The 17,330-nt window shown below is 41.7% G+C and overlaps 1 protein-coding gene across 1 annotated transcript in view; it reads left to right on the top strand.

Moving 5' to 3' along the window:
- The window catches only part of LOC116981961 (potassium voltage-gated channel subfamily H member 8-like), an 81,886-nt gene that overhangs the window by 40,150 nt on the left and 24,406 nt on the right, over positions 1-17,330 (top strand). The window contains exons 2-4 of the mRNA XM_033035211.1: positions 3,472-3,705; positions 7,788-7,919; positions 9,296-9,426. Coding sequence (XP_032891102.1) covers positions 3,472-3,705; positions 7,788-7,919; positions 9,296-9,426 — 497 coding nt within the window. The remainder of the gene's footprint in view (positions 1-3,471; positions 3,706-7,787; positions 7,920-9,295; positions 9,427-17,330) is intronic.

Genomic DNA, 17,330 nt, shown 5'->3' with positions numbered 1-17,330 from the left:
TGTGGATGCATTGGTGATAATTTTCCAAAACTCCCTGGAGACAGGAACGGTCCCAGTGGATTGGAAAATGGCCAATGTAACACCTATATTTAAAAAAGGAAGTAAACAGAAGGCGGGTAACTATAGACCGGTTAGTCTAACATCGGTGGTGGGTAAAATGTTAGAGACAATTATTAAAGAAACACTAACGGGGCACTTGGATAAACAGGACTTCATCGGACAGAACCAGCATGGTTTTGTGAAGGGGAAGTCCTGTTTAACGAATCTGCTCGAATTCTTTGAGGAAGTAACAACCCGGGTGGATAAAGGGGAACCGGTGGATGTGGTATACTTGGACTTCCAAAAGGCTTTTGACAAGGTGCCACATAAGAGACTATTGCTAAAAATAAAAAATTATGGGATTGGGGGTAATATATTAGCATGGGTAGAGGATTGGCTAACAAATAGGAAGCAGAGAGTGGGGATAAATGGTTCATACTCGGGATGGCAACCGGTAACTAGCGGGGTTCCGCAAGGGTCGGTGCTGGGACCCCAGTTGTTCACAATTTATATAAATGATTTGGAGGAGGGAACCAAGTGTAATATATCAAAATTTGCGGACGATACAAAAATGGGAGGAAAAGTAGGGGATGAGGAGGATAGGAAGAGTCTGCAAAAGGATATAGATAAGTTAGGTGAGTGGGCAACAACTTGGCAGATGAAATTTAATACTAATAAATGTGAAGTCATTCACTTTGGGAAAAAAAATGATAGGGCAAGTTATTTTCTAAATGAGGAGGAGCTGCGTTGTAATGCAACGCAAAGGGATCTAGGGGTAGTAGTACATGAATCACTAAAAGTTAGTATGCAGGTGCAGCAAGCAATCAGGAAGGCCAATGGAGTTTTGGCCTTTATTGCTAGGGGGATTGAGTATAAAAACACGGAGGTCTTGCTGCAGCTGTACACAGTATTGGTGAGACCACATTTGGAATACTGTGTACAGTTCTGGGGTCCATACTTAAGAAAGGATGTACTAGCCCTGGAGGCAGTGCAGCGAAGGTTTACAAGATTAATTCCTGCAATGAGGGGATTGACATATGAGGAAAGGTTAAGTAGGCTGGAACTCTACTCTTTGGAGTTTAGAAGAATGAGAGGCGATCTCATTGAAACATATAAGATCGTGAGGGGCCTTGATCGGGTGGATGCACCGAGGATGTTCCCAATGATCGGGGAAACTAGAACTAGGGGACATAGTTGCAGAATAAGGGGGGGCTCTTTTAAAACTGAGATGAGGAAGAACTTCTTCACCCAGAGGGTGGTTAATTTATGGAATTCACTGCCCCAGGGAGCAGTGGAAGCAGAAACATTAAATATATTTAAATCTAAAATAGATGGTTTTTTAGCTGCCAAGGGGATAAGGGGCTACGGGGAGAGGGCAGGGATATGGACCTAGGTATGGTTAGTATAGTAAGACCTGAGTGATCTCCTGGACAAGTGTCAATCGCCTGGATTGGGGTCGGAGAGGAATTTCCTGGATTTTTTTCCCGAATTGGACCTGGGTTTTTATCCGGTTTTTTGCCTCCCCCAGGAGATCACGCGGTTCTTGGGGTGGAGAGGGGAGATAGCGGTATAAAGGGGAGGGTAGTGTCTTGTGTTCTGTGTCTTGTGTCTACTGTTTGTGGGTAAGGGTGTCTGTTTAGTGTTCAGCCATGAGCGAATGGCGGTGCAGGCTCGACGGGCCTGGTGGTCTACTCTCGCACCTACTTTCTATGATTCTATGATTCTATGATCAGGCAGAAAATTGATGCTGAGTCACATGAGAAGATGTTAAGGCAGATTACCAAAAGCTTGATCAAAGAGGTAGACTTTAAAGGGTAAATTAATAATGGTACACAGTCAGAGAAGTCAAGGGATGAAATCTTGGTACTTAAGATTTTGTTAGTTGAAACTCCATAGGCAACAATGCAGTGATTCAAATCTGGGATAAGCAAATGACTAGAATGAGAGAAGCCATTCAAGTGAATCATTTATCCTGATAAAAATGCAGATGGTTTCTGCTTTGTGTGAGGTGTATGAAATAGATCTTCCATCTTTCACACCATTGTCCTACAATGGCTAATGGTGACATTGGCTAATATTCTGAAGCTTTCCTCCACACTTGAAGCTTCTCCAAGACAAAATAATTGTTGATTATTTGGGAGAATCGTGTTAGGAATTACACATATAAATTTGTCTCCTCACATTACACCATCAATGACTTCAATTTGCAAAGCATTTTTAACATTGGAAATAAGCCAAGGTGATACACTGGTGATGAAGGAATGAGGTAGGACAAATGGTTCAGAGTTTCAAATGAGACTAGGTGTGGAAGAGGGACATCCATTCTCCTTGTTGTTTGATGGTTAAAATAATTGCATTGCATCTTTCAATTCCTTTTGATGTTTATCTACTTTCCTTATTTTCTGCCAGAACGTTGGTGAGATCCAACTTCCCGTTGCATCACTGCAGACAATAACATCCATCTCCCCCTCCCCGTCCAACCTAGATTTTTGTTTTTATTTTATTTTATTTAACCTTTATTTAACCAGGATAAGTCTCATTGAGATTAAAAATCTCTTTTACACTCTTGTTACTTTAATGTTTCCTATTGTATACATTTTGCTCAAGTGATTTCATCTGAATGCTCCTGACCTCATTGGGGAAACAATTTGGAGGTTTTGCTAAGCTCAGCTGTGTAAAGAGCATAAAATTATTCACCTAGAGTGCATCGATGGCACTTATTATTTTACTGAGTGTATTTATTCAACTCCCACATGCTAGAGGGTTTAGTAACCAGACCCAGCTTGTTTTACATTTATTAATCATTATTCAAAATTTTAAAAATCCTAAAGAAATCTCCACATGTTAATTGTACTCTGCTCATTTTTAAGTTTCTTTCTCAAAGGAGAGTTGAATGAAATATAATTGGAACAGCAACTTCCATGGCACATAGCTGTTTAATGTGGTGGAGGCAATTTGATAATTGTCTTGGTGTTGCTTTGCCATGTACCTCGCGGTGGGGTTTCAGGAGAGTTATCACCCGTGACTACCTGGGAAGTGTTAACTCATCAGTCAGTGTGTATGTGTAGGGAGGAACTGCAGACGCTGTTTAAACCGAAGATAGACACAACACGCTGGAGGAACTCAGCAGGACCTGGTGCCTTGTGATCACATGCAATGTGAGCCCAAGTGCTGTTTGTAAAAAGCGAAAGACAGAATGGCATTTATATTGTGCCATGCCTGGTCTCAGGTTCACAGTGACACATATTGATGGAAATATCAACACCAAAGCAGTTGTTTTACTTCTGCTTTTATGCTGCTAATTGTACAATTACACTGTGTGAAAACCTATTAATTGGCTAGACTTGTAATTTTAACAAAGGAGAGTTGTCATTGTCATATGCATGTCCAGTTCTAAATGTTCAACTGGTGTCCCCCTCTTTGAATTTGCAGACAGCAACTTTATCCTTGCAAATGCTCAAGTGTACCAAGGCTTTCCCATTGTCTACTGCTCGGATGGATTCTGTGAACTCACCGGCTACGCCCGCACAGAAGTCATGCAGAAGAATTGTGGATGTAGGTTCCTGCATGGAGCGGAGACCAGTGACCAACTTTCCATTCAGATCGAAAAAGCACTCTACAGCAAGCAAGAGTTTCAGGGGGAAGTACAGTTCTACAAGAAATCCGGTAAGAACTTCAGTAGTGAAGGGCACTGCATGATAACATGGACCTACCTATTCCATGTTCTGTGATACAATCATTCTGCAACTCATCAAAATGGTATCTAAAAGTATTGAAGAGGGAGAGTACACATTTGCATATCTTCCATTCATTTGTTCTATATCTCTCGACATCACCGTCTATATCTCCCGTTTTCCTTTCCCCTGACTCTCAGTCTGAAGAACGGCCTTGACCCGAAAAGTCACCTATTCCTTTTCTCCAGAGATGTTGTCTGACCTGCTGAGTTATTCCAGCATTTTGTGCCTATCCAGAATGATGACTTAGACTTATGTAATATACTGGGCTGTATCAATGCAAAGAAACATGCCCACTTTGCTACATGTGTTCCCATCCATTACATGATGCGTTGTGATACACAGTCATGCTTGGGTTGTTATACTTTAACCACATACCCTGGCAATCCAAACTGGGCACCCCCCTCCCCTTTACATCTGTCTTGTGCTAAAATGTTTTCACTTATAAAAGATGATAAGTCCAATGCAGATCCATCATATTTTGCCGAAGAAAACAAAGTCTCAGTTTGCATATTGCCTTTCGTAGCCCTTTCCAAAAGGCTTTTCAGCCAGTGACATCCTTTTTGAAGTTTGCTCACCATTTCAATGTAAGAAATGCAACAACCAATACGAACATAATGAGCCCTCACCAACAGCAATGCTGCCATCACCTGACAATCTGTGTAACCGATGTTTATTGAGATATAGAATAAATTATGACTGTGATTCCAAATTCTGTGTTCTTCAAAATGTTGCTGTGGGATCTTTGTATCCAACCGAGAGAGAGCAAACAAGGCGTCAGTTTAACATGGATAAAAGACTGATCCCTTGACTGAAGAGCACTCAGTGAACGGATTTTCTTATGCTCAAGCCTCTGTCGTAAATCCAATAACCTGTCTAAGAGGCCAGAGTACTAGCATTGAACTGGAAACGAGCAATAGAATTTCTTCTTGCTCAGTACAGTCCGCTACCAGAATTTGGTCCTATTGACTTTAAAGGAACTGAATTTCTAAAGCAGTGTACAACTGCTCCACTTCTGTGCATTAAATCGAAGCTACCAATGCCAGTTTTCTGTTGACTTATTCATTCTAATCTTGTTGTATTATAGCATCAGCACATAGCACTCTGCCTTTGAGTGGGATGTACTGCCAAGCAATTAGTTTTCATCTTTTGTTTCCTTGAAAAAAATTCGTAGTTTCAACTTTCCTACAAACTGCAAGTTTCCTTTTTCAAAAAAACATGAATCCAGCCTTACAATGATGTCATTTACCTTCATTAAAAGTCTTCATTACAGCGGGGGAGGGGGGGGGGGAACAAATCACCCACCTGCTTTGGTCACTCTGGGACCATCCTGGCACTTTTGAATGCAATTGGGTGGGTTGAGGTGATCTAAACTATCTAATGCATCCATCCAAAACTGACCTCAATCTGGGCTTTGCAACTGCAATGCTTAAAAGGGTACAAGATTCTTGGATTCGGCAACTGAAGAAATTAAGATGCCCTGTGCACTGCAGAGAAAATACATATTATGGTGAAGCAGATAAGAGGAATTTGTTTTCCATTGAAACTGTCTTTCATCGAACAGTGTCCTTCCAACAATTTTGTGGCATCCAGACGAATTTCTTTTTTTCTTGTGTCTCGTGGATAACAAAGCCACCCTTTTTTTGTGATAAATACCACATTGAAATTCTGTGAAATGAACATGATTCTGCCAAATAATTTGAATGCTCTATTGTTCTGTCAATTTTAACACTTGGATCAAAGTTGGCAGGAATCCAACACAAGAACACAATTGGGATCACAGTCAGTTCTGTGGACAAGTAGATCTTCACAACAAACCGGTGGATTGGGTCCCCTCTGAGGTTAGCCTCATATCACCTTTATCCCTTAGATCTTCCCCCTACACTGCCATCATGCACTATCTTCCGCATCCCTGATAATCACTCCAACACTCTTGACCCCGAACTTCCAATATACACTGATGTACTAATCCTGATTGCCAACTTTCCAATATGCCCACTCTCAGTCCCACAAAATCTAATCTTCTTTTGACTGAGGTTCATCATCTTTCCCATTATCCAAGACTCATCTCTTCCTTTACAAAAGTGGATAGTGCTGTGAAGAAGGCATGCCTTCATTGGCCATGGCATTGAGCATGACGTGTGTTGCAACTATATAAAACCTTGGGTAGGCCGCATTTGGAACATTGCATGATTCTGCATTGCTGCAGTAGTAACAATGTGAGGGTTTGGAGAGGATGCACAAGAGGTTCGCCAAGTTATTATCTGGATTGGAATGTATTAGCTAGAAGAAGATTGTTTTATCTGGAATGTGAAAGGCTGAGAGGTGATCAAATAGAAGTTTATAAAATGATAAGTGCATAGACAGGGTAGATAGTCAGAGTTTTTTTCACATGGTGGGAATGTAAAATATTAGAGGGCATGGGTTTAAGGTGAGAGGGGAAATTTACTGGAGATTTGCGAGGCAAGTATTTCACAGAGTAGGTGCCTGGGATGTATTGCCAGGCGAGGCGGTGGAAACACATATTTTGAGCAACATTTAAAATGGATTTAGATAGGCATATAATGGGCAGGGAATAGAGGAATATGGACCTTAAGCGGCAGATGTTAATAGTCTAAATTAGCATCATAATGAGATTTTTCTATCCAGCCTAATACCCAGCTTAATTCGACAATCTCACTATTAATATTTCTCTTTGATACTCGCTGCCATAGAGCAGACGGTTCTGCTTGTAATATACACTCTTCTTTCCTGGATATCCATTGAGTAGACTGAACCAATAATTGTAAATAGACCAGTTAAGACGAGAAGGAAATAAAATCCTGCATTTAGCTCAGGTCAACCTTCATGTACCTAACTCAGTGATGAGCAGAAGGTTAATCCAACTTGTTAGTAGAGTTCTGGGATATGTTAATTTTTGGACCTGGTTAATATACTTCTTGTCCTATCAGCAGACAAGTAAGAAAGGAGATGAAGAGGAATTTATTTCATCAGACGGTGGTGAGCCTGTGGAATTAATAGCCACAGATGGCTGTGGAGGTCTAGTCAATGGAAATTTTATGGCGTGTTATGGGACGAAAGCAGGAGTTAGGGGTTGAGAGGGAAAGATCAGCCATGATTGAATGGCGGAGTAGACTTGATGGGCCGAAAGGCCTAATTCTGCTCCTAAGTTATGAACTTGTGACATAAATGTGGTAGGAAATTATTCCTGAGCTTAAAGGGAAGGCATCCTAAGAGTCATGTGACTTAACCACCTCCCTCCCACAACCAAAGATACTATAGTATCTTTGCCCACAACCACTTCAATCCTAGTCAATCACTATGGACTTTGCACTACTCCGGATGCTCTACATTATTTGGGTTTTGCACCATCGTGGTCTAGTTTACTGAGATTAACTGATCATTTATTGTATATTTATTATTGTTGTGGCATCTAATGGGTCATAGTTATACAGTACTTCCTAATTTAACCCCGCAAAACCCTAGCTCTAACTATAAAACTAATCCTAATCTTTTCAGATTATTGCTAATGATTCGATTCTGTAGTGTTAGGCCCCAGGCATCAGAAATAGTCAGACAAGTTATTAATTGATTGAATTTTTTATTAGTATATATTATGTGTATTATTGCATTTACGAGCCTGTTAAATTGCAGCAAGTGAGAATGTTCATTGTTCCATTGTTGGTACCAATGACAAATAAACATTTCAATTCTTCAATTAAACCCTGTTTAGGTAACTGCAATATCTGGGGGCAATTTTCTGCAGAATATCATTGTTCTGAAATAGGTTGTCAATAAACTCAGTAATTGCAGTTGTATTTCTGTGCTACATTACCGACACTAAATATGCGTATGCATTATAAGAGGTCAGTGATAAATGCAAACACTGAAGGAATTTCTGTAAGTGCAACGTTACTTTAATAGTTGTTTGTGACGGAACCTTCAATCAGATTGTGGAATCATTTTTGTTCCACTAATATTTTCAAAGTGGACTTCTCTGTTCTTTATTTACAGGAGCCGCATTCTGGTGTTTACTTGACATTGTCCCCATTAAAAATGAGAAAGGGGAGGTTGTACTTTTCCTCGTCTCCTTTAAGGATGTCACAGATAACCGAGGCAAAATCCATCAGAGAGACTGGAAGGAAGGTAGGAGCATGAATGGCTGTTACTTCAATATTTTTATACCATCACTTCTGCTCAGTCTCAAAGCCATCAAAGATCGGACTTGCCACTTGTGGATTAATTGTTCCTGTTCAGAACCTCTTTGCAGCAACCCACATCCATTGAGGCTGGTGAAACACAAGAAGATTTGCTGTTGAATCTTGAAGATGTCCTTTGCAATGTCTATTCACTATAATTTATCCCCATCGTATGTCAATGTATTCACATGATCAAAGCAATATGGTGTTACTCAGTCATGCTCTGCTTCATGCTATTAACACAAAATTATAATCAGAAGAGATCACACAGAATTCAGAGGCACAGTTAATGGAGCTGTTCCCTCACAGCTCTAGTGATCTGGGTTCATTCCTGAGCTCCAGGCATTAGTATGGTAGGGAGTAGTAGAGTATGAGGGGAGTTGATGTGGATGTGATGAGATTAAACAATGGCACTAATATAAAGCTGGGGATAATGGGTGGTTGATGGGTGCTAAAGGCTGCATCTCTCTAGGAAACAGTGGCCGTTGCATGAGAGATTGAAATTATGGATCATCCACAAACCAGAATTGGAACTTTCCAATTGAGTGGGAGGATTGGAGGGCTGGAGGATGATGCAGGAGTTGGCAGGTCCATGGAGGGAAGGAAATCGAGGATAAAAATATTAACCTCAGGACACCTAAGGGTAACTACAGTAGCTGGAAATATAGCAGTGGAGTTGCTGACTTACAGTGCCAGAGACCCGGGTTCAATCTTGACTACGTGTGCTGTCTGTACGGAGTTTGCACATTTTCCCTGTGACCATGTGGGTTTTCTTCGGATGCTCCGGTTTCCTCCCACGCTCCAAAGACATACTGGTTTCGACTTCGGCTAATTGGCTTCGGTTAAATTGTAAATTGTCCCTAGTGTATAGGATGATGCTAGTGTATGGGATGATCACTGGTAGTAGTAGACTCGGTGGGCCAAAGGGCCTGTTTCCCCACTGTATCTCTAAAGTCTAAGGTCGAAAGATCAGCTCACATTTTTCAATCTCACCACAACCACAACAACTCCTCCCATAATGTACTATTCACTTCCATACTAATGGCAATTTACAGTGGTCAATGAACCTACCAACCCACACATTTTTGTGATGTTGGAGGAAGCCTGACAACCCAGAGGAAACCCACTCTATCAAGGGTCTGAGTTTCCCTCCATAAGCCTCTTGCCGTCGCTCACAGATTAGCTCAGCAGCTAGAATGGCCGTGGCAACTCAGCGGAGGGGTTTGCGATGCGCAAGCTTCCGTTTTCCCCCCTCACACCTCCGTCTCATTTTGTATTGCCTGGTGCTGGATTATATATTTCTCCTTCCATTCTTCCCAACAGAGGAGAAGAACAAACACAAAAAGGGAGGTGGGTCCCATTTTAGTGCCGCACGCAGGCAGGGCCGAACGGTCCTCTACCATCTGACCAGCCACCTGCAGAAACGAGACAAAAGTAAAGTCACATTGAATAACGTGAGTATCTCCCTTTTCCGCATCTGTATTAATGTTCGTATTCTCCTGTGAGGCTGAATGGCAACTTCCCCTGATGTGGCTCGAGGTCTCATTGTGCACTTGGTGTTATTCTGAAAATGTTCTGCTCTCATTTGGATTGCGCCACTTTGTTGAAAGAGGTAAGAAATTGCCAAGGCCCTAAAGGCAGTGTCCAAATGATTGTCATCTTGGTGAATTTTAATTAAATAACCCCAGGCTTATTCAGAGTCGGGTCATGGAAAGCATTCAGCGTAGAACAAATACTTCAGCGCACTAAGGGTCTGAGGAGGAGCCACAGCAGAGACTGAATATTCGTTGGCTGTAGAGTGCCACTCAGCTTGATGAAACCAGGGAGATTTGTGCTTCTTCTGAATAAACATTGTAGGGCATAAGCAGCTACCTAATCACTTGCGAGTAATAAGCACACTTGCAGAACAGAATTTATTGTCCTACTCTGACCTGTAGGGTGAACAGTTAAATCAAGCATTTTTAAAGAAATTGTATCTTTAGTTCTATAGAAGGGTCCCGGTCCACAGCGTTACCTATCCATGTTCTCCAGTCATGCTGCCTGGTCTGCTGAGTTACCCCAGCACTTTGTGCCCGTGTGTGTTTTTTAGTTCTTGTTGTGTTCTGTTGTGGCATACTCTTTCATTATAATCAGCTCTCCCCTAAATGTTCTTCCTATTCTTCAGTGTTCATCAATGTGTGTTCTTCTTTGACCTATCACCCTCACTGGGTAGCATTCAAAGTTCATGGCTCTGACTTACTCCAGTCCACATATCAAACATACAGCCACTGCCCCATCTCTAATTTCTGCATTTCTAAACCTACTGATATATACATTTTGGATGATAAAAGGCGATTTTCACATCACAATCCTTTTGCCCATTTTCTCTTTTTAATTTCAAAATAGACATTATTCAAATAATAAATATATACAATACGTGAACCGTGCGAAAAAAATTCATCCGACATTTTCGGAGGCTCTACAAATTGTTCAATACGGTCTATACATTTCTCAAGTCTGTCCCCCACCCGCGCTACTCGTGTGGCCCCCTGGCATGGGATACCTTCCCTTGTTTTGAGGGGCATTTCCACCATACCATGCCCCCCATGTCCAGCAACGGAAGGACACTAGACTGTGGTCCTCCCCCACAGAGCCTTGGCGTTGGCTGCACCAAGCTTCAGTGAGTCCCTCAGCACGTACTCCTGCAGTCTGCAGCGGGCCAGTCGACAACTTCCCTGACGGACATCTCGCTCCGCTGGGTGGTGAACAACGCTCGGGCAGACCAAAGAGCGTCTTTCACCGAGTTGATGACCTTCCAGCAGCACTCGATGCCAGTCTCTGAATGTGTCCCTGGGAACAGTCCGTAAATCACAGAGTCCTCTGTGACGGAGCTGTTCGGGATAAAGCGTTCCAGGGACCCTAGCATACTTCTCCAGACTGTTATTTGCAAATCCGCACTCTGCAAAGAGGTGGGCAACCATCTCCTCTCCATAGCAGCCGTCCCGAGGGCAGCGTGCGCTGGCAGTGAGGTTCCGAAGGTGCAGGAAGAATCTGACTGGGAGGGCTCCTCTCACAGCCAGCCAAGCCAGGTCTTGGTGCTTGTTGGTGAGTTCTGGCGATGAGGCATTTTGCCAGACAAGCTGGGCAGTCTGCTCTGGGAACCACGCCACCGGATCCATCGAGTCCTTTCCCTACAGTGCCTGCAGGACATTCCATGCTGACCACTGCCCAATGGACATGTGGTCAAAGGTAAGTGTGAGTACTGTCAAATTCACAGCTGGTGGCTTTAATGCTTTGTATAATGCAGATTGCCTCCAAAACGAGGTACTTTTAGGACAATAGGAGACAGCTCAAAGAATGACAGGAATTTCACTTGTGGTTAGAATCAATATATTTGAAAGGAACAGCAGAGTACCATCTCCTGGGTCACAAAGGGCAAACAGCATCTTTCAGCTACTGAGCTAATGCTATTACATTGACCTTTGAACTCCATTCCTGTAGGTTACAGATGTGGAATCCACACACTCTGCCACAGGCAAGGCAGGAAGTGGGTGCATGTGAGTTGGGAAGAGAGCATTTGTTTTTGCTGAGCTGTATGCTTTCAACAAATGGGCAAGAGTCCCTTAGTCCCATTCCAAATGCTCCTTCTCCATTTTGAATAGTCTTGGCCAAGGAATACTTCTGGAAGTGGGAGGTGTGAGATTTTCTCAAGAAGGCCTTGAGAATAAACGATCCCTTCACTGGGCACTCCATATGCTGTGGATTGTTCACGGCATTTGGGAAACAGCAGGGTGTACATCAGGCTCTGACTGGGAAAGGTTACTGTTGAGTGGCCCTCAAGACCTACAGCATTAACTTGTTTGTGCCGATATTTCTGGGGATCTTTGGAGCCAGACTGATGGGGTTAACAGAGCAGACTAGACGGTTGTCTGTCCAAGCCATTGGCATGTGTTGTGGCGCTGGTGATGGGAACAACCTTACAATGTCTCACAGGCAATAACGTAACCTTGCAGGTACCCATGCCTTGATCAGAATGTAATCATGAGATGTGTGTGTGTGTGTGTCTGTGTCAAAACTGAATGGTGATTATGTCAAGGTTGTGCTCTAAACACTGGGTCAACGTATACTGCTTTGTGTAGCAGAGAAACCTTTACTGACTGCACTTCCCTCCTTATCCTTAATCAAGGTTCCCATAGCTGGAAAGATTTCTGTGGTTCTGACAGGCCATCAGTTTATGCTAAGTTCATTTCTGTCACACTTTGACAGATTGCATTAGTAGGTTGTAAAGTATAATTCTCCATCAACTTCAATCAGTCAGAACCAAATTGAAGAGATGCTTTTTGGTTCAAAGCAGCCTTTTTCATTAATGGCCTGAGAATTGAGTTTTCTTTTTAGCCACAGCTTTACGTATGTTTGAACCATACACATGTCTGTGATTTGAATGTATTTTAATTGTCCGGTTTTATTTTTTAATTTTATCTAGTTTGTAAAATTAAGTATATAAATCAGTTAATGAATGACCTTTCTAACATTCTTAATAATCTTTCTATCTGAGGTCATACACAAGTTAGAGATAATATGTCATTCTATTTATCAAGATTTTGGACTAATCTTTCTCTCCCTTTTGAATGACTGTGATGAAATGTTTAGTTTGATTAGGTCCCAGCAGAAAATGGGGATACAAGGAACTGCAGATGCTGGTTTACAAAAAGAGATACAAAGTGCTGGAGTAACCCAATTTCACATTAGATGGAATGGGTGATGTTTCAGGTCAAGACCCTTCTTCCGAAACATTACCCATTCCTTCTATCCAGAGAATCTGCCTGTCCCGTTGAGTTACTCCAGCATTTTGTGACTTTTGTGTAAACCAGCATCTGCAGTTCCTTCCTACACATACGTAGGTGACTTTTCATTTTGGGCTTGAACTGAGCCCCCTTTCCTGGCTTCGCTGAGTTACTCCAGAACTTTGTCTTTTTTTTCCAGCAGAAAATGCCTGATTGATATTTTGGAAAAATATCTCATGAATCTGCTGTTCATTAATTATGATATTGGCCTCAATTGACAATTAAATGACGATATTATTTGTCTGACTTTCTGCTCATAATTGCAACAGCTGTTGGGTAGACACCTCCAGGAGTCAGGTCAATCTGCTTGTAACCTCCGATGCTACTTGTGTCGAGGAATGGCTGGTTAAGTGGCATTATAACTCCTCGTCAACTACTGGAGTCTACTGTCATTGGAGAAGAGCAAACTCAGATGGGGTTACAAAACCAATGAGTGTGCAATCTAGCCATACTGCCTACTGCAATGAAAGCTTCCTTTATCTGGGCTCACATGTAATAATTTAGGCACAGTAAGGGAACATTACCATGACAATAAACTCACTTGAACTTGAACATTACCATGCAAGCAGGAGCAGATAATAATCCTATACCTCCCATGAGAGGAGAAATGGCCTCAATGCAAAGGAGAGATTTAAAAGCACTTCCAAAGGGGCGGTGATCCTTCTTGTTCAGCAGATTACTGCCTTCATTATGAGTGGAATTACGGGTTGTGCTGGCTAGCCCTGGCAAAGTGACAGTTCTTGTCTGTAAATACACACTGAACACTGTCACTCAATGAGATGGTAGAATCTGGAAGGCACAGCATGTCTGTCAAATGTGATTTTTTAATTAAAATTGGTTGAATTGTGAAAACTCTTTTTGCCTCTCCTTGCCTTTCACAAGCTCCACCTCGGCCACTGCTAACAGCATCTCACTTACTAAGGTCAACACCTTCCTGCTTTCAGACAGAGGTTAAAGTCCCAAATCACTGGCCTTAGCATTAAATTCTAAGCTGTGGAAATGGTACATTACTGGGACAGCATAGTGGGTAGAGTTGCTCCCTCAAAGCACCAGAGACCCAGGTTCTATCCTGGCTATGGGTACTGTCTATATGGAGATGGTATATTCTCCCTGTGACTTTTTGGGGTTTTTTGCGGGTGCTCCTGTTCCTCGCACACTCCAAAGACGTACAGGACTGTAGGTTGGCTTCGGTAAAATTGTAAATTGTCCCTAGTCTGTAGGGTAGCACTGGTGTATGAGGGGTGATCACTGGTCGGCACGGACCCGATGGGCAGAAGGGCCTGTTTCCACGCTGTATCTCTAAAGTCTAAAAGTCTAAGGCATTGATAAGATGTTAAGTAAAGACCCTGGATCGCAAGCATGTTGGACACCGCACATCTTGAGGAAATGCGATTCCTCCTAATGGATAAATCAGACCACTTCATAACGAGTTGGTCTTCATTTGTCATCTTTTTGGAATCATATGGTGCAACACAATTGTAAAAGCTAACTGTTTCAGGACTGGACGAGGGATGGTCAAGATTATAAACAATGATCTCCTTACTTCTTCTCTTTACGTCTTATTCTCTTTTTCCTCTTTTCTTTTCTTCAACTTTCTTCATTCATTCTTCTTTTTTCTTTTTCTTCACACACTATATATCTCACGTCTTTCTATCCTTTACTATCTAATTTATTTTTCTTATTCTTATTCTTCTTTATTATAACAAAAAAAAAAAAAGAAGCTGTACATAAAATGTATTATGAAAATATATATTAGGCACTTTGGTGCCATATGATTGTACTTACTTCTAATAAAATAAAATATTTAAAAATAAATTAATTAATTAAAAAAAAAAAAAGTAAAGACCCTGGCTGCCCTTTCAGATAGCTGTATACAATCCCACAGGCTTCTTTCGGGGGTGTTAGTCCCAGAGTCCTGAATAATATTTTCTACTTGTCAACATTCTTAACACTGGTTATCAAGCCACTGGTACATTGCAGTGGAAGGTTGCTTTGCACAGACTGACTGGTATATTCCTTACATTACAACACTGATCATATTCCATTGGCTATAAAGTGCTTTGGGATATGTGAAAGAAACATGGAAATCACTGTACAGATAAGGTTTTTCTTTGCATTTCTAATGTCCTTAAAAAGGCATATCTTATTTGAACCAGAAAGCACTTGTGGAGGAGTGAGGCAGAGGAGAAGAAAATATTCTATAGCATTGTGAAGATGGTGGAAATTACAAATGAAAGAACAGGAGATGCTGGGATCTGAACCCGACAGTCAGTGGAGGAAATAGATGAGTTCTCATTTCAGAGGTGGACCCTTCAGATCGTGAGACTGCAGGGACTAACAACCTGATTCATGATTAGTAGAGGTGTCAGAGGTTATGGGGAGAAGGCTGGAGAATGGAGTTAGGAGGGAGAGATAGATCAGCCATGATTGAATGACGGAGTAGACTTGATGGGCCGAGTGGCCTAATTCTACTCCTATCATTTATGACCTTATGATCATATAACCTGCTGATTTCAGCAGTTTCTCTCTTCTGAGGAAACATTTATATGAATTTCACTCATGAGTCACACCATTTAAAGTACAGGCCTCAGCTGTCCAAAGCTCCTGTTTGTCATGAGTGCCTGACAGAAGGAAAGGAATAGTATCACTTCATAATACCTCCTGTAGTTAATCACATTAAATTTGACTTTCTGTAGGCTGACATTTTCTAGACTTCGAAATTCTTAAGGGGTTGGACAGGCTAGATGCAGGAAGATTGTTCCCGATGTTGGGGAAGTCCAGGACAAGGGGCCACAGTTTAAGGATAAAGGGGAAATCCTTTAGGACCCAGATGAGAAAAACATTTTTCACACAGAGAGTGGTAAATCTCTGGAACTCTCTGCCACAGACGGTAGTTGAGGCCAGTTCATTGGCTATATTTAAGAGGGAGTTAGATGTGGCCCTTGTGGCTAAAGGGATCAGAGGGTATGGAGAGAAGGCAGGTACAGGATACTGAATTGGATGATCAGCCATGATCATATTGAATGGCGGTGCAGGCTCGAAGGGCCGAATGGCCTACTCCTGCACCTATTTTCTATGTTTCTATGTTTCTCAGGTAAACTAGGCGCATTCTTCAGGAGAAAGACATTTTTTTTCAGAATCAACGGTTTGTAGGTTAATTGACTTCAGTAAAATTGTAAATTGTCCCCAGGGTGTAGGATATTGCTAGTTTAATAGATGGCTGCTGGTCGGCATGGACTCGGAGGGCTGAAGGACATGTTTCCACGCTGTATCTCTAAATTCTAAATTAACTGTTATGTGGAAAATAATTACCTAATTGTACATTGTCACCCCTAAATAAATATAATTAAATAAAGTTTCTAGCACTTTTATTTTATTGACTCAGATGGTTTGAGTTAATTGGAAAGAGTTTCTGTTTGGCAAAGTGTAAAAAGAAACTGCAGATGCTGGTTTAAACTGAAGATAGACATAAAAAGCTGGAGTAATTCAGCGGGACAGGCAGCATCTCTGGGGAGGAATGGGTGACGTTTCAGGTCGAGGCTCTTCTTCAGATTCCTTCTCTCCAGAGATGCTGCCTGTCCTGGTGAATTACTCCAGCTTTTTGTGTTTATCTTCAGTTTGTCAATGCTCCATTAATGTCTGGACTGTGCCTGGTCACAACCCCACCATACATGAACAAACGTTGCCTGTGAATCCTTGTAAAAAACATCATATGTGTCCTTTTTTTAAAATCTTTCTCTGCCTTGTTTGTTACTGATGTGTTGCTGTGAGTGACTCCTGTTAGTCGATGTTGGTTCTTACTCTTCATTGTTACGCCATTTGCATGTACTCAATGGACAGGAAACTGAAAGCTCCCAGTCTGCAATGCTTGTAAGTAAAACCTGATCATGTATTGATAAGCCCCTGCTTGCTGCCATTCACACCTTGGTGCACAAATCATGCTGCTATACCCAGAAAGCCTTTTTGTTTAAATAAATGGGTGACATCTACTTTGGAACTTATGGTAAAAAAACTGAACCTGATTAATAATTAGGATTAATACTTAGGAAGATAAAAATACATTTACATTCGACAGAAAAAAAGTCACATCATAAAATATACAATTTATAGCAGGCCCCTGGGTATAACTTGCTTCTTTCTAGGCATTCTAGCATAAAATCTAAGATTTTCAGCAAGTGCCTTCATCGATTTAGGTTTATTATGTAACATTTTGCAGACTTCAATTCCCATTCAAAATGGCATGAATTGAGCAGCAACGATTAAATTGCAGTATAACACCAGAGTTGACAGCACTGTGCCACTCTGCTGAAGATGGTCCCACAGATCCTTTGGGTAGGGAGTGCCAGCTTTTTAGAGCAAATGATGATGAAGGAATGGAAAAACCTTCTTAGGCAAGAACACGGAGAGAACTCTGAAGTAGTGGCATTATACGCACCAACTGCTTTTAATGGAAGAGATCCTAATGCAAGGCTCCTCATTGCCGAAGGGGCCTTGGCAATTTGTTGCAATGTATCCCCTTGATGCTACAACAAGAG

Source organism: Amblyraja radiata, chromosome 16, assembly GCF_010909765.2.
Source record: "Amblyraja radiata isolate CabotCenter1 chromosome 16, sAmbRad1.1.pri, whole genome shotgun sequence".
Classification (NCBI taxonomy): Eukaryota; Metazoa; Chordata; class Chondrichthyes; order Rajiformes; family Rajidae; genus Amblyraja; species Amblyraja radiata.
Note: the sequence above shows the minus strand (reverse complement) of the source record. Positions and strands in the feature narration are given on the sequence as shown.